Source organism: Saimiri boliviensis, chromosome 9 (assembly GCF_048565385.1).
Source record: "Saimiri boliviensis isolate mSaiBol1 chromosome 9, mSaiBol1.pri, whole genome shotgun sequence".
Taxonomy (NCBI): Eukaryota; Metazoa; Chordata; class Mammalia; order Primates; family Cebidae; genus Saimiri; species Saimiri boliviensis.
The window spans coordinates 80,522,340-80,548,403 of record NC_133457.1 but is presented as its reverse complement, the minus strand read 5'-3'; the positions used below and the strand labels follow the sequence as shown (position 1 = coordinate 80,548,403).

Here is a 26,064-nt window from a genome sequence, read left to right as displayed (position 1 = left end):
ACATTCAAGAGAGATGAGGGAGTCAAGAGACATTTTCTCTCTGCCAAATTAAATGCAGAAAGATCTAAAAATATGTTTAAAATATATAAAAGAGAACACTTGAAAAAAGAAGATATTCAAATATCCAACTTCATCAATCGCCTGAGAAGTAGAAAGCAAAATTATTCTATGATTCTGGTATACATCCATTAGGATGATTACAATGAAAACTAGACAATACCAAGTGTTGCCAAGAATTGAACCAGCACTTTTATACACTTATGGTGGTCTATTAACTGGCACAACTACTTTTAGAAAATTGCTTGGCAATATCTACTAAAACTGAATATATGTAATCCTTCTGACTCACCAATTCCATTTGTAGACATAAATCTAATAGAAGTGTATTTATATGTTAACTGAAAGACATCTAGAGAAAAGTCCACAAAGCACTAACAGCCCCAAATAGGAAATCCCTCAAATGCCCATCACAAGTACAATGGACAAATGAGCTACAATATATTTGCATGATGGAAGACAACTTAGAGGTGAGAATAGATGAATCTACTACTATATGTAACAACATGGGGTAACGTTGACTGAAAGTAGTGAGATCAAAAGAGTGAATATTTTTCACAATTGCATTTATATAAAGAACAAAAACAGGCAAAAATAAAAACTAACAAGGCCTCTGGAGGTCAGGACAGTGGCTACCCTTGAGAGAAAGGGGAGTAGCTCCTGAAAAGAAGGATTAAGTGGGGCTCCTAGGGTACTAGCATTGTACTGTCTCTTCAGGTAGAAGCAGGTTACATGGGTGAATTTAGCTTATGAAAACTCACTGAACTGTATACATGTAACTTGCAATTTTTTGGTACATATAATACCTCAATAAAAATTCACATATACAAACTACTGCATATATCTACATATCTAAAACTGCAGAGAAGAATCAAATACATGTCAAGACCTTTTGCTTTACTAAAATGGTGCTTTAAAGACTCATTGCAAAGACAGAAAATTATTAAAAGTAGAAGTTGATTTTCATTCAGCTGTGCTTAAAAAAAATAACCCTAGAAATGAAACTTAGATATGAATAACATTCTCAATGAAGCACAGCAGTACCTCGAATGGAATATTCTGGGAATAGAGCAATAGTCCCAGAAAAATGGATACAGAGATGTTTAATGGGCATTTAGGAACACCTGCTGTTTTTATTAAGCATCACAAATTTAATTAATTTAGGATAAGCCTATAGTGTCTCAAAATGATTTATAGCTTCATAGCATGATAAATTATTTTAAATTGAATTCACATTTTTATTGTAATACGTATCAAAAATTTTATCTGCAATGTGTTCTAAAATAGACTGAACTGCCTTTTCCATCCTCATCCCCCAAATTACAGGAACAAAAATACTCCCTAAATACAGCAGTGATAATAGGTCATAAAAGGAACAGGAAAAAAGTCTATAAAATATAAGGCAACTATATGGCATACCAATACCTCTGAAGACATTTTTCAGAGAGAGAATGTAAAGTTTTAATAAATTAAAGGTTTTCTGTCTATATAAGGCTTTTTCCAATGAGTTCCTCAGTTTAGTTTAAAAAAGATCTTTTTTTTTTTTTGCCTGCATTCTTTGAACCTAATAAAAAGTTAAGCACAAGAAGCTGTACCTAGAATTCTCCAAATACTTTCCTTCACATATAGTAATTTGAGTGATCCAATCAAATCATCATTAAATTCTTACTTTATATAAACAATGTTTTAAAAACATTGAACAAGATTCCAACCTGTAATCCCAGCACTTTGAGGAGGCTGAGGCAGGCAGATCACTTGAGGTCAAGAGTTCCAGACCAGCCTGGCCCACATGGTGAAATCCCGTCTCTACTAAAAATACAAAAAAAAATTAGCCAGGCACGGTGGTAGGCACCTGTAATCCCAGCTACTCAAGAGGCTGAGGCATGAGAATTACTTTAATTTGGGAGATGGAGGTTGCAGTAAGCCAAGATTGCATCACTGCACTCCAGCCCGGGCAACAGAGTGAGACTCCATCTCAAAAACAAAAAAGAAAGAAAAGAAAAAGATTCCAATAACAAGGTGTATAAATAAAAATGACTATTGCGGTTCATGTTCATGTTATAAGGGTCACATGGAGCTGGACTCTTCATTCTGACAACTTTCTTTCATACAAGGAGGCTCCATACCATCAAGTAAAATGCATGTGGAGATACATATATATTTTTTTAATGTAGAGATATTTTTAAGCACAATGAACAATTCCTATTCAACTACTGTCTGCCATCCTGTGCGAAAGAACTGCCAGGTACATTTCAGGACATGGGAAATTCAGTGAGGTTTTCATCCCATCAATATTTTCCAAACATTTATGGGATGTCAAGAGCTTCAAGTGCCACATAATCCTACATGGAAAGCACTGCTCCAGAGGGACCACTTTGCACATAGAGAAAAGTATTTCTTTTCATTATATACTTGAGCCATCCATTCATGAGTTAAGAAAACAGGGTAACTCCAGTCTAATTTCAACATTTTAAAAAGCTATCCTTCATTTTCTTTCACAGGTTGCCTTTCTTCACGGCAATATCTAAGCCTACTAGAACTTTACTTCCACCATTCATCACAGAATGTAACTGTACATACACAATGCAGACGATCAGGAAACTTACTGAGAAAAATCACAAAGACAAGTAATCATCACCAGAATCTCAAAAGATTCTAAAATGAGGCCATTTCAACAATCAAGCAAGGGACCCGGGGCCACATCTCAGTCAGGTCATGAGTATAAAACACATGCATCCCCGAGCCATCAGAACCACCTCTCTAATAGGTGACATGATACAGACATTCAGAAAGGTGTTCACACAAGGCTTTTATTCTGTTAAAACACATTTTAAACTCATAAAATGCATGGGTGAAATTTTAAATACTACCCTAAGCATATAAATTTCTTTCCACTTAAAGAGATTATGCCATTAATCCTACTGCATACTAAATTTTCTATCCATAATTGATAACTATTAGTTAATCACTTCAGGTTTAGTGGATAAAATCTTACACAGGAGCCCATAATGAATGCAAAGGCCACGAAGAGTTTGATGTAAACGAGGGACTGGCCAATTCATTCAAAGCTTTACTTAGCACTTATTTACTCAAATCAATAGCACGAATGAGAAAATTGTCTCATTAAGATCTAGAAATAAATGCCATTACTCAAAGAAAATTATCCATAAATCTCAGAAAAACCCAACCTGATTCCCTTGAGCAAGCAGCGTTTTCAGTCTGGCTATTTCAGCTCGCAGCTCACGGATAAGTTTGACATTGGCATCCTCATTAATGGTAGGCTTGTTGATGATGTTTTTGGCTCTATTTGCATAGCGAAGAGTACTTAGGGTTTCTCCATAATTGACATCAGCAGGTGAAATGGCTGTGAAGAATGTATTCAAAAAATAATTTATCCAGCACTCCATGTTTCATTTAGCACAAAGTTGGTTTGTAATTTAAAAGTCAGATTAACCCCAGGTCATTGGATAGACTAAATATTCATTGCCACAGTAACGAATTGAAAAATTATCTCAGATTTCTAGCAAAGAGTGCTCACAATACAAAATGAAATGTCATTTTGCTCTTCTCAAATCTAGAATCAACCACCTAACCAACTCTAAAATGAGATATGAGACATTCCCCTGTAGTTAGGTAGTTTTCCCTGCTAAAAACCTAAGAAGGTTTCAAGACTATTTGCCATCTCATCATTAAGTGGGAATTCAAATACTTTTAAAAGTTCTGGCAAAGTCTACCATCTGAAGAAAAAAAAAAAAACGAATAAAAAGAATATGATAAGTTTTAAAAACAGTCACTAAATCACTCTATTCTCTTCTTCTCAAAGCTTCTTAAATCCACCTCCACCTCCACCACCCAACTTTAAGGCTTAAGTGACTCTACAAAAGCATGGAGGTGTACAACACAGGGTAGATCCTGTCCCTCCATAGTTACCACATGGCGTGGGGCGTGGGAAGCACATGAAGAGGGGAAGGGAAGAGGAGAGACAGGAAGAGAAAAGGGAAAGTGGAGTCAGAAGGGAAACGAGTTCGGACTTCTCCCAAACAATTATCTCCCCTTTCTACATTTTTTCTCTATTCTGTTTCTTTCAGTTAATTGGCTGAAATATAGAAATAAAGTACATTACTGTTATCAGTATTTGTTATATGCATTGGGTTTTTTCCCCCTCCCAATTCTTAATTTTAAATTCCCCATTTATTGCCTTAAATAAAAAAACAAAATTGGGTTATTTTTACTTCTCCTATGGGGTAGTGACAAGTTTCTACCTTGTACTTCAAGCAAAGAAAAGCTGAAAAGTCTTTCTTCATGTTATCACAGCTTCCAAAATATGGCAAGGTGATATAACAGTTTATATGACACTATAGACTGGATCATAGCAGGATCACAGTAGGTGATTTTCTTAAAGATAGAAAAACCATTACTTTTTTAAGATGTAAAGGGTGCTATTTCCTATAAGACACTTTAAACTTAAATATTTACGGTTAGCTCACAGAAAATTTTGTATGCTCAGAAAAGCAAATTAAAACTCTTACTGGCAATCATGATAGTTTTAGAGTTTCCTCCAAGGCTATCTTTTAACAACCAAGTCAATACAGAATCCCTGTAAGGCACAAAAACTTGCTTCTTCTTTGCAAGAGGGTTTGCTGCATCCTGAGATAAATCAGCTATAAAAAGAAAGAAAAAGAGGACAATTAGAAAACTTTTTTTCCTCTAATATTGCTTCAAAAACCTCAAAGATAGTACCTCAGTATGCAACACAAATATTACACATGAAGAAAAAGAGGAGGAAAAAGAGGAGGCCGCAGTCGGGCGTAAGCATACCTAAGGCAGAAATGACGTTCCCTAGAGTCACGAGGGACTTGTTAATATTTCCCCCTTCCTTTAGCCTAACCCCGGTGGCTCCGGTGGCATCTGCACGCTCACTTCCGGCAAGATCAACCAAGTGGATCTTGCTCACGGTTTCACATGGCATTTCAGAATCAAATTTAGCCTGTGGTAAAATAAAAAAATAAAATAAAATTGAAGAGGTGCAAAGGGCCCTGATGTAGTTGATGATACAAATTCTAATTATTTTCCACTCCTCACTGAGATCTCTCGGGGTAAGCATTTTTCAATTTTGTTGTTTTATTGGCCTTCATACTGATTATAAAAACTTCTCAAATTTAATCCAATGCAACAGAAGTTACTGTATATGATACTTAAACTTTCTGAAGAATCATTCCATTCTCCACAAAGCCCTGCTGAATCAGGCTGTGGCACAACAGGAAACTAGGCACTGCATGGCACTCAGCAGAGAAGCATAAGTAGGCAAACAATGACTTTCACTCTCATCTAGAATCCCAGCCCTCCAGGAACAAAAGCTCTCCAAAAGATGATCAATGTAGACAAGTACAGAAAACAGCATTCAACCATTATCGGATGTTCAAACATCTTGTTTTACAAATTAATTTTTTAATGTAAAATCTTAAATACTATATTCCTTGCTTCTGAATTCTACCAAAATTTTATATTCTCAAAGACTTCTGATCTATGTGTTGCATTTGTAACCAAAATTCCCCCATGAATTACCATATTTTTATAGAAATTAAAATCTTAGAAATGAGAGATGGCCGGGCACGGTGGCTCACGCCTGTAATCCCAGCACTTTGGGAGGCCGAGGCGGGTGGATCACCAGGTCAAGAGATCGAGACCACCCTGGTCAACATGGTGAAACCCCGTCTCTACTAAAAATACAAAAAAAAAAAAAATTAGCTGGGCATGGTGGCGCGTGCCTATAATCCCAGCTACTCAGGAGGCTGAGGCAGGAGAATTGTCTGAACCCAGGAGGCGGAGGTTGTGGTGAGCCGAGATCGCACCATTGCACTCCAGCCTGGGTAACAAGAGCGAAACTCCATCTCAAAAAAAAAAAAGAAAGAAAGAAATGAGAGATGGTGGCCAGGCACAGCAGCTTATGCCTGTGATCCCAGCAATTTGGGAGGTGAAGGTGGGAGGATCGCTTGAGTCCAGGACCAGGCTGGGCAACACAGTGAGACGCCATCTCTACAAAAACTTGAAAAAAAAAATTAGCTGGACATGGTGTTGTGCACCTGTAGTCCCAGCTCCCCGGAAGGCTGAGGTAGGAGGATCTCTTGAGCCCAGAAGGTCAAGGCTGCAGTGAGCCGTGATCACAGCACTGTACTCCAGCCTGGGCAACAGAGCTTAAAACATGTCTCAAACACACACACACACACACACACACACACACACACACACACGACCAAATTAAGGATGGTCATATGCTAATATGCTAATCAGGCACTAACCAGAAAGCAGGAGAAAACCCAATCATCTAGAGTAAATCCCAAGGAAAGGCCTAACAGATTAGGATGTGAGAATTTAAAGAGAGTTGTTCTGACTGGCCTTAGAGAATTAATTTTCTTGCTCTTGATCTCCCTCATTAGTAAAATACTGCCTCTTTGTATCCAGTGTGTCCAACTGTTAACACAGATGAGGCCCTCCCCAAGTTACTAGCATATGCTTAGGCCCCAACAGAACCCTACATTTTTCCATTCATCTGTTCTACTGGCCTCAGTGTTAAAATATTTACCCTCAGTGACTGCCACACATGTTACCTCTTGATCATAATGAATTCTTACATTAGTACTTATAAATATTCGCTGCCCTTTAATATTATTCTAATAATCATAATCAACACTTCGAGGTGAGAGCCATGGAGCGGTAATGCACTTCGCGGAGTTACTCACCTTGGCTTCCAGCTGGTCTGTCTGGCAATCCATTATTTCCCACAGAGTTTGCAACAATGAAAACTTTTGCTTAATTAAGCACAGAGCAAGTTGTTTTATGTCTAGAACAGGGTGGAGGTCTGCTAAGTATTTCTTAAGGGTACACATCAGGATATTTCAAATTACTGTGATTGTAACCACAGAGAAACTCAGCGAACAGCACATGTTCAACTCTAATTAACAAGAAAATGACAGTCAGTCACCTTTACCTGCTGCTGCTCCTGGTTCAACAATGATCAGTCCTCAGCTGGTGCTAATCAGCAACTAAAGACCTCAGGGATGGAGCCAGCCGGGCCCGCAGCTGCCCTTACCTGAGTGAACTTGATGGTGAAGATGGCATGAGACCTGCTACTGACATCATTCATCCCAGTCGCTGCAGTGGTCCGGTTGATATTGCCCGCATCCATAAGTTCTTCTACGTCACCATAATTCTGTACTAAATGTTTGGATAAATCTGAAAACAAAATGGAAGGGGTGAAGAAATCCCCCTAATATATAGGAAATGGAATATAAAGTTACCCTCTATGAAATCATACACAACTCCAAAATCTGCTGACCTGTCTAAAGACTTCACTTGTCTCTCTAGGGTGGTGGTACATAACACAGACCTGGGAGCTAGGTGGCTGGGGTCGAATCCCAGCTCTGCTGCTTACTGGTCATTACATAGTTATGGACTTTCACACTTACACAGTTATGGACAAGGTGCTTTGCTGCACTGTGCCTTAGTTACCTCATGTGATCACGTGTTCCTACTACATAGGGCCACGGTCCCCAACCTTTTTGGCACCAGAGATCGGTTTCATGGAAGGCCGTTTTTCCACAGATGGTGGGTCGGGGGAACAGATTGAGGATGAAATTGTTCTATTACTCAGATCATCAGGCATTAGTTATATTCTCATAAGAAGCACACAACCGAGATCCCTCACACGTGCGGTTCAGAATAGGGTTCACGCTCCTACGAGAATCTAATGCCGCCACTGATCTGGCAGGAAGCGGAGCTCAGGCAGTAACGCTCGCTCACTGGCCGTTCACCTACTGTGCGGCCCACTTTCCAACAGGCCATACCACCAGTCTGTGGCCCAGGGGTTAGGGGCCTCTGACACAAGGTATTTAAGATAAAGGTTAGCAATATTATCATCAACCTCATTAACATAGTTATAGCACACAGAAGACAAATGTAAAAGCACGGCTTTCATGCAAAACCCAAAAGCATTTTTTTAATCATTTAAAAATTGTTTTACGAACCTTTTCAGAACATTTATATGGTTCTAAAGTCAAAGGCTACACAGTTATGCTGTGTAAAGGGTCCCCATCCCTATGCTATAGCTCTCTACTTCCCCTTCTGTCAGGCAACCAAATGTTACACACCCTTCTAGAAATAACCTATACATATACAAGCAATCATATTTATATATAACTCTCTCTTTCCCCTTACATACAAATGGTAGCATACCATAAACATTAGTTTGCACCTGCTTTTAATGTAATAATACTGACCATGCACACATGTATCTAGCCAAGAAAAAAAAAGGAAAAAGAAAATAAAAATAAATAAATGCAATAATATATTAAAGAACATTTTGTATCAGGTAAGGTGTTTCCTCATTCATTTTTAAGGCTGCAGGGGACTGGATCATACACATGTACCATGACCAATTTAACCATGGAAACTACAGAAGTTGTTTATATTTTATTTCCAATTATGAGTATTGCTGCTGCAAATAATCTTGCATGTAAGTCTTTTCAAATGCCTATGAATGTTTACACAGAATAAATTCTTAGAGGTGGAATTTCTAGACAAATAGGTAGTTGAAATTTGGTAACTATTCCGAAATTGTTCTCCATATAGGGCAATTTACACCCAGCAGTAGCAAGGTATAAGAGTGCTTGCCTCTCAACACCCTCCACAATATTGTCTTACCAGGATTATTTATATATGCCAAAGATGGGTGACAAATGTTACCTCCATGTATTTTTATTTTGCTTTTCTCTTAGTAGGAGTGAGGCTAAGCATTCCTTCCTGCATTTAAAAATTATGCGTATTTCTATTTCTATGAACAACCTAGTCATATGCTTTGTTCATGTTTCTACTTTGTTGTTGAGTCGGTCCTTACTAATTTATAGGAGCTCTTTACATACCAGTAAAATTAGTCCTTTCTCTAAAACTTGAATTCAAAATATTTTTCCCATTTTGTAATTAAGCTTTTTACTTTGCTAACAGTGTTTCTGCCAAGCATGGTGTTTGATTTTGCTATTCTTTCTTTGGCCATTTCAAATTTAACATCGTTTATTTTATGGTTTCTGAGTTTTAAGTCAAGTTTTAAAAAGCCTTCTTTCCTATAGGTTTCTGGAAAAAAATTAACCATGGATTTTTTTTTTTTTTTTGAGATGGAGTTTCGCTCTTGTTACCCAGGCTGGAGTGCAATGGCACGATCTCGGCTCACCGCAACCTCTGCCTCCTGGGTTCAGGCAATTCTCCTGCCTCAGCCTCCTGAGTAGCTGGGATTACAGGCATGAGCCACCATGCCCAGCTAATTTTTTGTGTTTTTAGTAGAGACGGGGTTTCACCTTGTTGACCAAGATGGTCTCGATCTCTTGACCTTGTGATCCACCCGCCTCAGCCTCTCAAAGTGCTGGGATTACAGGCTTGAGCCACCGCGCCCGGCTGACCATGGATTTTTATAGTCATTTTATTATTTAATGTTTGAAATCTTCAACCTAGTTACCATTTATCCTGATGTAAAATTGAGTTGTGGTACAATTTACTTTTTTTCCCCTCAGACAGCTTAATAATTCCTCCAATAATTTCCATAATGTTTGAATAGCACAATATAAACTAAATTCCCCTAAGTATCTAAGTCAGATTCTGGAAGTCTGCCCTGTTTTGTTATTCTGTCTCTTCATAGACCAGCTTTATGTTTTAACATATGGTAAGACACTTATCAGAAAACATGAAGGCATGAGTTAGGCTAAAAACTCTTAAAAGTAATAGGTATACCACAGGCCATGGAACAACTACACACTGGCACGCCCTGCTTTGCTTTGGGCATAAAAGGCGAAAGTTTAAGTGGAAATTTATTAAAATACAGTTGGGGTCCTGCTGGTATATCTGTTATCTCCCAGAAAAAGAAGACAATCAAAACCAGAAAGAACTTTAAACCTGTAACCAGTTCTGTCCCGCATCCACAGGGACACAAATGAAGAACATGAAAGCGTGTCTCTGTGTACGATTACTGCAGGCCAACCATGCTGAGTTGCCATATACAGAGGAGCAAAGATCAGCTTCATTACAAGGACAGCTTTAAATCCAGCCGATTCTTAAATAACCAGCAAAGGCCAGTCCTGTACTTATCATTGCTGGTAGCACTCCTCACAACTGACTGTGCCAGAGCTAGTGTATTACAGCACAGATGCTGAAACCCACAGAGGAAATCCTCCAAATGCACTTCTTAACAGGCAAAGGTTCAGAATATCTTTATTGTCATGTATCACCTTGAGGGTCATTAGAAATACACTGCAAAAATGCAATGCCATTTAAAGAGACAGATTGCGGGTTTGCTTATCTTGCCTTACATTTGGAAAAGAAAATTCCAGATATTTCTTAAAGACAGAGAAAATCTATTGGCAAGCCTCATAAAATCAACAGATGCCCAGTGAAGCATAAATTCACTAACGGAACGTCATGTAGTGACAGCTCATGTCATTTTTACTGTAATAAAATCCCAAAATTAAAGAAATTTTTAAAAGCTTAAACATTACTCTATATTTGTTCTTTGAAAGCATTATTTTTACATAGATCCCAAAAAGAATATGGCTGTGAAATATCCACTCTTACCCTCAACATAGGGGCCTTCTTTGGGATGCTCACGGACTCTCAAATTGAAGGTTTTAGATGACTTCCGCCGAAGTAGATCTCTCACATGTTCATTATAAATTTCTAAGTAGCTAAAAGTTTTTTAAAAAACTGAATTCAGAAAAATTATTTCAGACATTAATATCAGTAACAACACATAACAGCAGCAACATGCTAACATTAATGGTGACAGCAGCAGTTACCATTTATGAGTGGTGACTACATATCAGGTACAGAGACCTCACTTAAGGTCATGGACAGGTTCTTGGAAAGTGCAACTTTTAGGGAAAGGATATACAGTGGGTCCTCAAATAACATCACTTCCTTCAACATCACATTGCTATAATGTTGATGAGAAAAAGAACTGGTTTTATTACATGTTGTTTCGCTTAAAGTCACAATTTCCAAGAAAGTATCAAGAAGCATTAGGCCAGGCATGGTGGCTCATGACTGTAATTCTAACATTTTGGTGGGGGGGGGGGGGCCAAGCAGAAGATCACTTGAGGTCATGAGTTCGAGACCAGCCTGACCAACATGGTGAAGCCCTGTCTCTAGACCAACATGGTGAAGCCCCGTCTCTACAAAAAATAACAAAAATTATCCTGGCATGGTAGGGGGCGCCTGTAATCCCAGTTACTTGGGAAGCTGAGGTAGGAGAATCACTTGAACCTGGGAGGTAGAGGTTGCAGTGAGCCAAGAGCATGCTACTGCACTCCAGGCTGGGCACAGAGTGAGACTCCGTCTCAAAAAAAAACAAAAAACAAGAAGCAACATTAAGTGAGAACTTACTGTATCACGCTAAGCACTTGATGAGGATTATTTCATTGAATCCCTACAATAACCAAGAGGTAGGTACCACTACTATCCTCATTTTATAGGTTAGGCAAGGGAGGTTTAATGTGGTTTAAATAACTTGTCCAACACTACATAGCAACCAAGCAGGTGTACAAAACCCTATATTGCCATGTCTGCCATTGAAACTACCAAAGAGACTGGCTCCCCACACAGGTTTAATTTCAAGGAGGGAAAAGCACCTCAACCACTCAGATTTACTCGTAGATTAGATTTATAATGATCCAACCAACATACAGAATAATAAAAACCTTACTAAGCTATAAGAATGAAGCAAGTAATGGGGTATACACTTAAAAAGTCAGAAGCTCACTCCATCTGAGATGAATATCCTACATTAGTTTCTGACCAAGCTATGACTTCTACCAGCTCCCAAATCCTTATCCAAATTGTACCCAAGAAAATCACTAAAATTTTAAGCTTTATCCCCAAACCATAATCACAGGAGGGGAAAAGGGAAGACTCTTTTCTTTAGAATCGAAAGGCATTATTCATTTCCAGCGCCTAAATGGAAGCCAACCAGCACCGACTCTAATCAAGCTCACACACGGTTACTCAGGCCACAGACTCTACCTGACTTCAGTTCGAAAAGAAGCTTCATCCCATTTGGTGGTTTCATTTATCCGACTGAAGAGCCCTTCACAGATCCGAGGTATTAAGCCAGAGTCTCCCTGCAATGGGAAGGACCAATGTCACAGCTGTCACTTAAAAAACAACTGATGACTGAATTTGCAATGTGCTGGCGTGAACTTAGACTCAAGTGGCCTGTGAGCCAACCCCTGGCCTACCATAGCCTATGTCACGTGCCCCCTCCAGGACTGCTTCCTACTCTCTGAAATGAGATGATTGAGGCTTCTGATTTATACATGCTGGGACTCTGATAATATATAGTTTGTTAATTAAATCATGGTTTACAAACAAGAAAATTTAATCTCTAACTTTTAAAGACAGTGTATAAACTGTAGAATAAACATTAAAAGTATATGCTCAAATGACCAAGGTCGGTAAAAAATATACACCAGGCAAAAAAAGAAACATCAAGAAAAACTTAGTAATCCCCACAGTAGTTAACAATTGTATTAAAAACTTAGATAACAGGACCACATTAAAACACATGCTGGCCAGTGCACTGGCTCACACCTGTAATCCCAGCACTTTGGGAGGCCGAGGCGGGTGGATCACCTGAGGTCAGGAGTTTGAGACCAGCCTGGCCAACATGGTGAAATCCTATCTCTACCAAAAATACAAAAATTAGCCAGGCACGGTGGCACATGCCTGTAATCCCAGCTATTTGACCCTGGGAGGCAGAGGCTGCAGTGAGCCAAGATCACACCACTGCACTCCAACCTGGGCAACAAAAGCAAAACTCCATTTCAAAACAAAAACAAAAACACACGGTATGTCCCTCATTTGATACAGTAATCACTACCCTGGCCTTTTTCAATGAAAGATTTTAATACATCATATTATTTATACAAGGTGGGTGTAATATTCAATAATATTCATGTTTCAGTCAATCTTAAGAAGCTGATGAACCCCAGAATATAATAAAAATCAGGCAAAATGATCCTGTCAGGAAACCAAAATTTCAGAGCATCGATGCTTCTCCCCACATTCCCTCCCTACCTTCACCCAACCCCCAAGTCCAAAACACAAAAGAGAACATGACTGTTTCAGAAATTGTTTTTTCTTTGTACCATTAAATCAGTACCAATTCTTAACAAGGAAAAATGCATCTTACACTGTATTTTTGGTTCCTACTTTAAAATGAAGAAAAGATACCCAAGCAGCACTCAATTATAAGATCAGAGAAAAACACTTGTAATTTGTGAGCGCTTCATAAATGTCTGACTTACGTAAAACGGATACTAGGGAATCAACATAAAAATTTCACTTTTAGAAGTTTATTTTTTTCCAAAGGCACAGTAGGAAAAGAGGAAGTGAGAAGTAAAGATAAAAGGAAATGTGAAACTCTCAAAATTAGCTGTGTGTTCCTCTCATTTGTTCTTCCCTTTTCAGATTGAGGACTTGCCCAACAGCACTTACTGACTTCTTGTGTAAAGGAAAAGCCTGGATGTAAGCAGTGAGGTTACATGTCCTGAATAATTTATTCTGGAAAGATCTGTTTTCTAACACATGACCTCCGTGAACCACCAAACCTTCAGCATTAAAGACACCACATGTGTGCCAGCAGGAAGCCCTCAGTCTATTCCACTAGTGTCTCTACATCTCAACTATGCCACAGTTTGCCAGGCAATGAACAGAGCTTTCACTATGACATAAGAAAAAAAAAACAAAACAGGTCAGGCGCAGTGCCTCACGCCTGTAATCCCAGCACTTTGCAAGGCTGAGGCAGGAATATCATCTGAGGTCAGGAGTTTAACACCAGCCTGGCCAACATGGTGAAACACCGCCTCTACTAAAAATACAAAAATGAGCCAGGCATAGTGGTATACACCTGTAGTCCCAGCTACTCAGGAGGCTGAGGCAGGAGAAACACTTGAAACCAGGAGGTGGAGGTCTCAGTGAGCCGAGATCTCGCCCCTGCACTCCAGCCTGGGTGACACAGTAAGACTCCATCTCAAAAAAAAAAAAGAAAAAAGAAAAGAAAAGAAAACACAAGCACCATCTAAATCTGGAGAAAACACAGAATGAGATAAAGTTCTTGTAATAATTCCAAGTTTTTACTGCTCTGTATTTTGGAAGAAGTATAACATTAATATCAGTTAATTTACATAGCTTATAAAACTGCATAAGTGTGTTTATAAATATACAAACTCGATATAAAATATATAATTCTAACTTTTTAATGTATTTGCAGGATTTCTGTAGTACCTTTCCATCAAAGAGTAGGATTTTTTTTACATTTTTTTCTTGGGGAAAAATGTTTTGAATAATTTTAAAAAGAACAGACTTCAGTAATTTTATTCAAACTGTTGTGTTGGCAGAAAAGAAAAATAAATTACTTATGGGCCTAACACACTTTTTTTGATAAGATTATAAAGCCTTTAAAAACAGAAAATGAACTGGGAGTTGCATCCATTATTCATGCTTATATACTTAAAACTATTTCTAATTTAAAATCTCTCAAAGGAAATTCTGTCCAACTTATTACTGAATTTTATCTTATTAGTAAAGAATGATCAAAACATGAAAAGTTAGTAGACAAAATAGATAAAAGAGATAATTCTACCAGTCCAGAGAAAGATAATGAGAAATTTCCTTCCCACACAGTAAAAACAACGTACAGAATTTCCCATCATAGTGTATGACTTTCCAGATCCAGTTTGCCCATATGCAAAGACACAAGCATTATAACCTTCAAATGCAGATTTCACGACATCTGTGCCGAGGGTTTTGAAAACCTGAAAACCAAAAAAAAAAAAACACACAAAAGATACAATTATCATAGATTTTAATAAAAGCCCCTTCGGTGTTAACAATGTTCTTGAATGCTACTTTCAGCTCTTAAGAATTAGACCACATAAATAAATCACTGCAGAACCATTCATAGCAAAATATGTATGTATCACAGTTTTTAACCAAAAACAAACTTTTTATGCAAACAAAAAGCAGCCCCATCCTCTTTCCTACTTAAGTTTATCAAAAAATATCCTGAAGTATAAAAATGTAAACAAGGCAAAATGATAATCATAGTTAGAAGCAAAGCCTATTTTAAAGCATGATGATTCGCCATTTAGAATTATATAGATATATAAAGCTATTCATTCTATCAGAGCTTCCAGAAACAAAATATTCAAAACCTGAAGGTCATAGCAGCCAGAAATTACTGCCTAAGTCAAGCCAAATCAATGCCGTCATTTTAAGGGTCTAGCTATTCATCAAAATCATTCTCTGCAGGTGTTCACAGATGTGAGTGACAGGTGGGTGCAGATGAGGCTGGGGTGTCTGGGCTTCCCCACGTTGGTGTCCAGACACTTTTTCCTATTTGGACATTTGCCCAGGATGGAGAGGGCAGGGAGACAAGCTGTGTGGGGCTAGGGGGTGGGAGGTCACACCTACAATGGCCTGAATCCACATCCAATGTTCCACATAAATACAATGTGAGTAGTGAAAGGAGGCGAAGTACAAATGCTTCACCCAGACAACTGATGGTAAATGAAGCAAATTAAGATTCAAAGTCTTCCTAGTTACAGCCCGCTGGAAAGAGACAACCAAAGCTTTCATGTAGTCTCCTGCCCTCTCAGTCCAGCACACTAAGGGCACATAAAGCATCTCCCTGCTTCAAGAGGTAGACACAACAGCAGCTGAGGAGATGCCGAACAGGGAAGCTCGGTCAGCTTCAGGTGAAGGAGTCCTCTGTGGTGGACCATCCAAGGTTGGGCCTCAGCATCCAAGGTACGGCCTCAGCACCCCTACAGAAGCATGCAGTCTGAGTGACACCAAATCAGCCAACTCATGGAACCCAGATAGATCGACCAAAAAGTCATCTCCAGCTACTGCCAAACCAAGAGCAGCAGGTCTCAAACTTTGCAGCACATCACAATCACTTGGGAAGCTTTGAAAAGTCCAATGGTCAGGCCATTGGACTTTTCCAGGGTGTGAACCTAGGAATCCACATTCTTCGAAACTCCCTAAGTGATTACAAAGCATGGCAACATTTGGGCCGGGCACGGTGGCTCACGCCTGTAATCCCAGCACTTTGGGAGGCCGAGGCGGGTGGATCACCAGGTCAAGAGATCGAGACCATCCTGGTCAACATGGTGAAACCCCGTCTCTACTAAAAATACAAAAAATTAGCTGGGCATGGTGGTGCGTGCCTGTAATCCCAGCTACTCGAGAGGCTGAGGCAGGAGAATTGCCTGAACCCAGGAGGCGGAGGTTGCGGTGAGCCGAGATCGGGCCACTGCACTCCAGCCTGGGTAACAAGAGTGAAACTCCGTCTCAAAAATAAAGAAAAACAAAGCATGGCAACATTTGAGCAGCAACCGAGAGCACTCAGATCTGCCATCAGCACAGGCAGTACAGGGACCCTGCGTGGAAGCCAGATTCCCATTAGGATGTGCCCATGGCCCACATCAGTGTGGACATATGGAGACAACTCCCCTTGGCGATAACACGCACACCCTAGCCAGGGCCGATCAACCTGGCCATCACCATCTGAGCTCCACCTCACCCATCCCTGATGATAACACAGCCTGTCATCCAAGAACAAGATGAAAATACAGCTAACTGGACAACTGGACCTCAGCTGTCTTCAGATGCCATTTTCCCACTGTCTTCTACAGACTTTGTTTCCTCAGTCTTATTAGAAAAAGATTTCAACAAACTGTCATTTCAATTGAGTCACTTCCATAAGTTGCCAGTCTCACTCATTCTGAGTTAATTCTTAACCATTTCAGCTTTAGGAGTTGATAGTTTTCTATCTTGTTCTCAAATTCTGATGACTTACTCAAGTCTCAGCCATAATGGCAGCTCACACGCACTCAGCTCTTTCTAACCTCTTTCGGGTGCTCATGTATAATTCTCATCGGAACACTACAGGATGAGTAGTGAGTGGTGTTTCAGCACCCATTTTTCAGATGAGGAAGCTGAAGCGGAAGAGGTCAGGTAACTGGACACACACCAGGGAGTGCCAGAGCTGGGACTCCACCCAGGCCTTTCTTTTCACTGAGATGTGTCCTCTTTCCACACCCTCTAAATCAACAACCAGGCCCCAATCCTACGTGGAAGGGCCCCTTCCCAAACTTCTCTTAAGAAGCAAAAGTCAGAAACCCCAGGGACACTCAGGACTCCAGATCACCAGTTGGAGGTTCATTTTCACCATTGCATATAGAATGTGAGTAAAAACTAAATATTTCCCCAATTCTCTCAGATTAAACAAAACGCAAAAGGCAAATATCATTTTTATGAATTCACTGGTAAGGAAAAAGTCTTCTAAAAACTTCTCAAAGAATAAAGAAGGATCTTTTCTCATAGTTTGGCCTGGGGCTAAACCAAAGTCATGGAAAATACCACATTAAACCAAACCCAAAGGTTTTCAGAATAAAATTATTCCCTAGGGTTAAAATCTATGCCTACCATTTTGCTATTACTTCATTGCCCAGAAAGTTAGCCCAGGCGGTTTTCCGATTCAAGGGCTCAGGGCGGTCTGGAGCCAGGAGCCATGACTGCGAAGAGATTTAGAAAATCCAGGTCTGGAGGCGCAGACACCTTGGCCTGGCTCAGACTCAGACTCATTTTCAGTGAGTCTCAAATAGCCCACCCAATCTTGGCACTATGACCTGGAAAAGCAGCCCGCATTACCCATATCTCTCCAGGTCTCTTGGCCAGGAAATCGAGCTACCCTCATCACAGCTCCCCCAGAGGATGCACTGAGCACAGCCCCCACAACCAAGGTGGGAAGAGAGGCCTGCTTTACGAGACTGACAACTGCTCTTCCCTGCTGGTGTCAGAACCTGCCTGGCCTGACCTGAAATCCACCTTGCTGCCTGTCAGAGCACAGACTTGAAAGCCGATTTCGGGAGTAATCCAAGGCATCACTAGGGCCTCACTTGAGGGGAACTGCCCAAAAGAGGGCACTGTTAAAACAAAGAAACAAAGACTCATCTAGCTTGTCAACTGGGAGACATTAGGTTTCAAGTTTTTCCTGGGTTGAATTAAGAAACAGGTGGTAGCCAGGCACAGTGGCTCAGGCCTATAATCCCAGCACTTTGGGAGGCCGAGGTGGGTGGATCACAAGGTCAAGAGATCGAGACCATCCTAGTCAACATGGTGAAACCCCTTCTTTACTAAAATATACAAAAATTAGCTGGGCATGGTGGCGCAGCCTGTAGTCCCAGCTACTCGGGAGGGTGAGGCAGGAGAATTCCTTGAACCCAGGAGACAGAGGTTGCGGTGAGCCGAGATTGTACCATTGCACTGCAGCCTGGGTAACAAGAGTGAAACTCCATCTCAAAAAAAAAAAAAAAAAAAAAAAAGGAACAGGTTGTGAGAGATCAAAGCCTCCCTCTGGAGTTTTAAAGAAACATTAAGAAAATTAGACCTTCTTTAATGGTCTTTAATTTACATGACTGTAGATATAAGCTGCTCATTGATTTTTTTTCTAATTCTAAAATTAATTTGAAAGGAAAAAATATTAATGGTCACCTTACTTGGTATTTGTTCAAGGTTAAGGGAAAGTTAAACTGTAGTAGTAGACATGATATATCTTCTCAATATGCCTTTGCATTCAAATCTCTCTCTCTCTCTCTCTCTCTCTCTCTCACACACACACACACACACACACACACACACACACACACCATGCTATACTCACATCTTCCCCTATTTATAGCAGGGATGTAACCTGCCAACTACTTTCTGTGCCTGAAACAGCAGCAGGAGAACTTTAGTCCATATTCAATAGTAACGCCCTTTTCAGTAACAGCCAGTATTAAAATCAGGGATGAGGGAAGATCACCCCTTTAACAGGGTATTTTTAAAACAGCTATTTCCCTATCTCTCTGTCGGTTTTAACACACGGATCTCCTAGATTGTTGTTTACTAAAATAGCTCAAGGCTTTTCCAGTGTTGTACAGTATTGGAACAGAGTGACCTCAGGTTAATTGTATAGAATTACAGACCCCAAAGCACCTGAGCAAACATGCTGCACATACACCTGAAGCATTAAAGTTCCCTTTATCGGTTGAGAGCTTTTCAGAATCTAAAATTATTTTTTAACCCTGGGCATTTATTTTTAACTTCCAAAAGAGCTAAACTTGTTACTGTATCCTGATCTTGAGTCTTTAGAACCTAAGAAATGTCATCTGCTCCCATAAATTAACCATCACCTGTAAACAAGTTCATGAGGTCAGCAAACATCTACTAAGCATCTCCAGGGTGCCAGACCTTGCTGTCATGCAACTCTACTTTACCCCTACGCTTTCCTCCAGCACAACCCTCTGTCCCCAGAAGCCCCCAAATCCAGCTTAAATGGAGAAAATCTAGCAGTTCATTAGGTAAGTTAGGAGTAAAGATTTCTAAGGTTCTTCAATAGTCCTTTGTTGAAGACATTCTGGAGATGGCCACAATGAACTGGCTTTACTCTTAACAAATTCCCTCACACCTGCCACTTCCCACCAATTCCTATATTAAAGCCAAAATCTGTATTCTAATATCTATAACATTCTATTCCTGGCCAGGCACAGTGGCTCACACCTATAATCCCAACATTTTGGGAAGTCAAGGCAGGAGGATCACTTGTGGCCAGGAGTTCGAGACCAACCTGGCCTACATGGTGAAACTCTGTCTCTACTAAAAATACAAATACTAGCTGGGTGTGGAAGTGTGTGCCTGTAATCCCAGCTACTCAGAAGGCTGAGGCATGAGAACCAGTGGAACCCAGGAGGTGGAGGTTGCAGTGAAGCAATATCCCACCACTGCACTCCAGCCTGAGCAACAGAGTGAAACGCTGTCTCAAAAACAAACAAAAAAATTCTATTCCTCACCAGATTCCTAGCTACCAATGCTGACTAATCCAGTCACTTTGACACCAATGTCATCTTCACTCACTCATTCACTCTTTTATTTGCTCAACAGGGGGCCCGATCCATCTGTCACCTGGAACACGCCACTCCTTCTCATCCACATCCTTAAGACTTTACAGCGGCATCTCCAGCACCCAGTACAACAGCCCCATGGCCCAACCCTGCTACTATTAAAAGTCAATCAGGTCTACAAACCTGAGCAAGTTTCTTAAACTTACTGAGTCTCTTCAACAAAGAAAAATAGAGTTAAATTTTAACATATTTGGTTCCTGTGAGGATTAAACAAGATAGCACATATGAACACCAAACAGAGTTTCTGACACCAAGGGAAGCTCAACCAACATCAGTTTATCTTTCCTCTCCCAGGCCCTCTTTCAGAGCAGGCACCACCTCTCTCAGTGAGGCTCCCATTCCCATCACTGCCATCCCTTCCTATTTTTCCCTAATTTTTTAAGAGACAGTGCATTGCTATGTTGCCCAGACTGGACTTGTCCTGGCGTCAAACAATCCTCCCGCCTCAGCTCCCCAAGTAGCACTACAAATGTGCAACACTGCACTCAGCTCCTATTTTTCCCAGATGTTTGATTCAGTATCTTCTGCCTGCAGTCACTCTAGTCCTCCACCTTTGCCATTCACACATCTGAGAATGCCAACTTCCTCCACAAACCACTTACACATGGACTACATTTCTCAAACGTGACAGTGCACACAGATCACTGGGGATCTTGCTGAAAGAAAATGCAGATCTGATTTGGTAGGTCTTGGAACAGGTCCTGAGATTTCACATTTCTAACAAGTTCCCAGATAGTACTGATGACTCTGAGGCATGGCAACATTTCGAGCTGCAAGAAACAAGTACTTCTGGTGGCTGGCAAGACGACCAAAGAGGAGCAGCTCCAGTCTGAATCTCCCAGCGAGATCAATGCAGAAAGTGGGTGATTTCTGCATTTCCAACTGAGGCACCCAGCTCATCTCACTGGGTCTGGTTAGACAGGGGGTGTAGGCCACAGAGGGCGAGCAGAAGCAGGGTGGGGCGTCACCTCACCCAGGAAATGCAAGGGGTCGGGGAACTCCCGGCCCTAGCTGAGAGAAACCATGAGGGACTGTGCTGTGAGGAATGGTGTACTCCAGCCCAGGTACTGCCACTTTTCCAACAGTCGGCAATTGCAAACCAGGAGATTCCTTTGGGTACCGATGCCACCAGAGCCCTGGGTTTTAAGCACAAAACTGAGCAGCCATTTGGGCAGAAATGGATCTAGCTGCGGGAGTTGTTTTTTCATACCCCAGTGGTGCCTGGAACACCAGCAAGACAGAACCGTTCACTCCCCTGGAAAGGGGCTGAAGGCAGGGAGCCAAGCGGTCTAGCTCAGCAGATCCCACCCACACAGAGCCCAGCAAGCTAAGATCCACTGGCTTGAAATTCTCGATGCCAGCACAGCAGTCTGAAATCAACCTGGGATGATCGAGCTTGACTGGAGGAGGGGCGTCCACCATTACTGAGGACTGAGTAGGTTTTGCCCTCACACAGTAAACAAAGCCTTGGGGAAGTCTGAACTGGGCAGAGCCCACCTCAGCTCAGCAAAGCCAGTGTGGCCAGACTGCCTCTCTAGATTCATCCTCTCTGGGCAGGACATCTCTGAAAGAAAGGCAGAAGCCCCAGTTAGGGGCTTACAGATCTCCCTGGGAGATCTCTCAGGACATCTCCCTGGGACAGAGCACTTGGGGAAAGGGACAGCTGTGGATGTAGCTTCAGCAGACTTAAACATTCCTGCCTGCCAGCTCTGAAGAAAGCAGCAGATCTCCCAGCACAACACTTGAGCTCTGCTAAAGGATAGGACTGCCTCCTCAAGTGGGTCCCTGACCCCCGTGCCTCCTGACTGGGAGACACCTCCCAGCAGGGTCAACAGACACCTCACATAGGAGAGCTCCGGCTGACATCTGGCAGGTGCCCCTCTGGGGTGAAGCTTCCAGAGGAAGGAAGAGACGGCAATCTTTGCTGTTCTGCAGCCTCCACTGGTGACACCCAAACAGAGTCTGGAGTGGATCTCCAGCAAACTCCAGCAGACCTGCAGCAGAGGGGCCTGACTACTAGAAGGAAAATTAACAAACAGAAAGAAATAGCATCAAAAAGGACATCCACACAGAAACCCCACTCAAATATCACCAACATCAAAAACCAAAGGTAGATAAATCCATGAAGATTATGAAAAACCAGTAAAAAAGGCTGAAAACTCTGAAAACCAGAACACCAATTCTCCAAAGGATCACAACTCCTTACCAGCAAGGGAACAAAACTAGACATAGAATGAGTTTGACGAATTGACAGAAGTAGGCTTCAGAAAGTGGGTAATAACAAACTCTTCAGAGCTAAAGCAACATATTCTAACGCAATGCAAGGAAGCTAAGAAACTCAAAAAAAGGTTAGAGGAATTGCTAACTAGATAAAGAGTTTAGAGAATTACATAAATGATCCGATGGAGCTGAAAAACACAGCACGAGAACTTCGTGATGCATACACAAGTGTCAATAGCCTAATCAATCAAGCAGAAGGACGGATATAAGAGACTGAAGATCAACTTAATGAAATAAAATGAGAAGACAAGATTAGAGAAAAAAGAATTTAAAAAAATGAACAAAGCCTCCAAGAAATATGGGACTAGGTGAAAAGACCAAACCCATGTTTGATTGGTGTACCTGAAAGTGACAGGGAGAATAGACCCAAGCTGGAAAACACTCTTCAGGACATTATGCAGGAAAACTTCCCCAACCTAGCAAAACAGGCCAACATTCAAATTCAGGAAATACAGAGAACACCACAACGATACTCCTTGAGAAGACCAACCCCAAGCCACATAATCATCAGAGTCACCAAGGCTGAAATGAAGGAAAAAATGTTAAGGGCAGCCAGAGAGAAAGGGTCAGGTTACCCACAAAGGGAAGCCCATCAGACCAACAACGGATCAGAAATCCTACAAGCCAGAGGAGAGTGGGGGCCAATATTCAACATTCTTAAAGAATTTTCAATCCAGAATTTCATATCTAGCCAAACTAAGCTCCGTAAGTGAAGGAGAAATAAAATCCTTTACAGACAAGCAAATGCTGAAAGATTTTGTCACCACCAGGCCTACATTACAAGGGCTCCTAGGGTAAGCACTAAATAAGGAAAAGAAAAATTGGTACCATCCACTGCAAACACATACCAAATTGTGAAGACCATCAACACTATGAAGAAACTGCATCAACTAACGGGCAGGATAACCAGCTAATATCATAATGACAGGATCAAATTAACACATAACAATATTAACCTTAAATGTAAATGGGCTAAATGAACCCATGAAAAGACACAGACTGGCAGATTGGATAAAGCAGGCGTCCCCAAACTGCGGCCCGCGGGCCCTAAGGCCATTTATCCGGCCCCCCCGCCGCACTTCAGGAAGGGGCACCTCTTTCATTGGTGGTCAGTGAGAGGAGCACAGTATGTGGCGGCCCTCCAATGGTCTGAGGGACAGTGAACTGGCCCCCTGTGTAAAAAGTTTGGGGATGCCTGGGATAAAGAGTCATGACCCATCGGTGTGCTGTATTCAGGAGACCCATCTCGCATGCAAAGACACACATAGGCTCAAAATAAAGGGATGGAGGAAGATTTACCAAGCACACCCAAAGCAAAAAGAAGCAGGGGTTGCAATCCTAGTCTCTGATAAAACAGACTTTAAACCAAAAAAGCCAAAGAAGGGCATTACATAATGGTAAAGGGGTTAATGCAACAAGAAAAGCTAACTATCCTAAATATATATGCCCCCAATACAGAAACACCCAGATTCATAAAACAAGTTCTTAAGAGACCTATAAAGAGAGACTTCAACACAATAATAGAGGGAGACTTAAACACCCCACTGTCAATAGCAGACAGATCAACAAGACAAAAAATTAACAAGGATATCCGGGACTTCAACTCAGCTCTGGACCAACTGGACTTAATAGACATCTATAGAACTCTCCACCCCAAATCAACAGAATATACATTCTTCTCAGCACCACATCTCACTTACTCTAAAATTGACCACATAATTGGAAGTAAATCACTCCTTAGCAAATGCAAAAGAACAAAAATCATAACAACAGTCTCTCAGATCACAGTGCTATCCAATTAGAACTCAGGATTAAGAAACTCACTCAAAACCACACAACTACATGGAAACTGAACATCCTGCTCCGAAATGACTACTGGGTAAATAAAGAAATTAAGACAGAATAAATAAGTTCTTTTTATACTACAGAAATACAAACTACCATACTATAAACACCTCTATGCAAATAAACTAGAAAATCTAGAAGAAATGGATAAATTCCTGGACACAGACACGCTCCCAAAACTAAACCAGGAAGAAGCTGAAACCCTGACTAGACCAATAACAAGTTCTGAAATTGACACAGTAATTATTAGCCTACCAATCAAAAAAAGCCTAGGTCCAGATGGATCCACAGCTGAATTCTACCAGAGGTACAAAGAGGAGCTGGTACCATTTCTTTTGAAACTATTCCATACAACAGAGAAAGAGGGACTCCTCCCTAACTCATTTTATGAGGCCAGCATCATCCTAATAACAAAACCTGGCAGAGACACAACAAAAAAAGAAAATTTCAGGACAATATCCCTGATGTACATCGATGTGAAAATTGCCATTAAATACTGGCAAAACAAATCCAGCAGCACATCAAAAAGCTTATCCACCACAATCAAGACGGCTTCATTCCTGGGATGGAAGTCTGGTTTAACATATGCAAATCAATAAACGTAATCCATCACATAAACAGAATCAATGACAAAAATCACAGGTTATCTCAATAGATGCAGAAAAGGCCTTCAATAACATTCAACACCCCTTCATGCTAAAAACTCTCAATAAACTAGTTACTGATGGAACGTATCTCAAAATAGTAAGAGCTATTTAGGACAAACCCACAGCCAATATCATACTGAATGGGCAAAAGCAGGAAATATTCCCTTTGAAAACTGTCACAAGACAAGCTTGCTCAAATACGAAGCTTTTCCCCACCCAGAGAAATGAACTTGTCTTTCTGCTCACCTGAAATGTTAACATCAGGGTCTCGACAAGCTTCTGGGGCCACCTTTGTGTCTATTCTTACCTGTCCACTTCACATCTACACTTTAGCCCTTAAAAGCATACAGGCCAGGTTTCTTGAATAAATTTCAGCATCATTCTAGATTCTAGAAAGATTCTGAATGAAACATTCTTTCTTTCTAGAATCCACTCTAAAACCTGTAATGATCCACACAAGCTGGGAACACAGGACTTGAGTTTGAGGTTTACTCCCAAACCTCCACACTGAATAGCCCTCAAGGTTTAAGTGGCTTCTTTACTGGGCTTAGCAGCATACACATGTTCCCCTAAAAATGCTTTATAGGTAGAGCTCCTTCTAAACAGAGTCCAAGTCCAAGTTTTGAAACAAATTAAAAATCATAATCATCACGCACAGAGGTGAAAAAAAAAAAGTCAACCTTTTGAGAACTGAATTCTTCTCAGGCTTAAATAAATACTCCTATGTAACAACCAGAAAGGTAAGTTAGCAAAGGCTATTTTATATAAAAATTACATTCAGAAAGAAATTAACAAGATATTTGAAAGTATTTTAGAGTAGGCATGTTTTTCTCAATGTGAAAATAAATCAACATAAATATTTTCAAAATATCATATCATACCATTTCTTGTGAAACATAATCTGGGCTTTTTGTATCAGCAGAATAAAAAGAAAAGTCATAGGTGAAGGTCTTGGTTCGTTCTCTTCCTGAATCCCCAGTGCCTCCTTCTGGTATCTAGAAAGAAATGATTAGGATGACAATAATAATAATAATAATAATAATAATAAAAAGAGCACAGCCATTTGACCCAAATTTCCACATTTATACCCTGACTAAAAACCATTTCATTCCTGCTGGCTTCTCTAAAAAATAAATAAATAAAATCTAAATATAGACTAAACTCCTTGCAGCAATCTAAGTTCTCTGTGA

The 26,064-nt window shown here is 40.6% G+C and overlaps 1 protein-coding gene across 7 annotated transcripts in view; it reads right to left on the bottom strand.

Annotated features, from left to right (window-relative positions):
* The window catches only part of KIF16B (kinesin family member 16B), a 314,783-nt gene that overhangs the window by 238,135 nt on the left and 50,584 nt on the right, over positions 1–26,064 (bottom strand). For all 7 annotated transcript variants that reach the window (XM_039479728.2, XM_074406213.1, XM_074406210.1 and 4 more), the window contains 8 exons: positions 25,756–25,869; positions 14,790–14,906; positions 12,115–12,212; positions 10,672–10,781; positions 7,148–7,290; positions 4,876–5,044; positions 4,587–4,718; positions 3,246–3,421 (listed from right to left, as the gene is read on the bottom strand). In XM_039479728.2, coding sequence (XP_039335662.1) covers positions 3,246–3,421; positions 4,587–4,718; positions 4,876–5,044; positions 7,148–7,290; positions 10,672–10,781; positions 12,115–12,212; positions 14,790–14,906; positions 25,756–25,869 — 1,059 coding nt within the window. The remainder of the gene's footprint in view (positions 1–3,245; positions 3,422–4,586; positions 4,719–4,875; positions 5,045–7,147; positions 7,291–10,671; positions 10,782–12,114; positions 12,213–14,789; positions 14,907–25,755; positions 25,870–26,064) is intronic.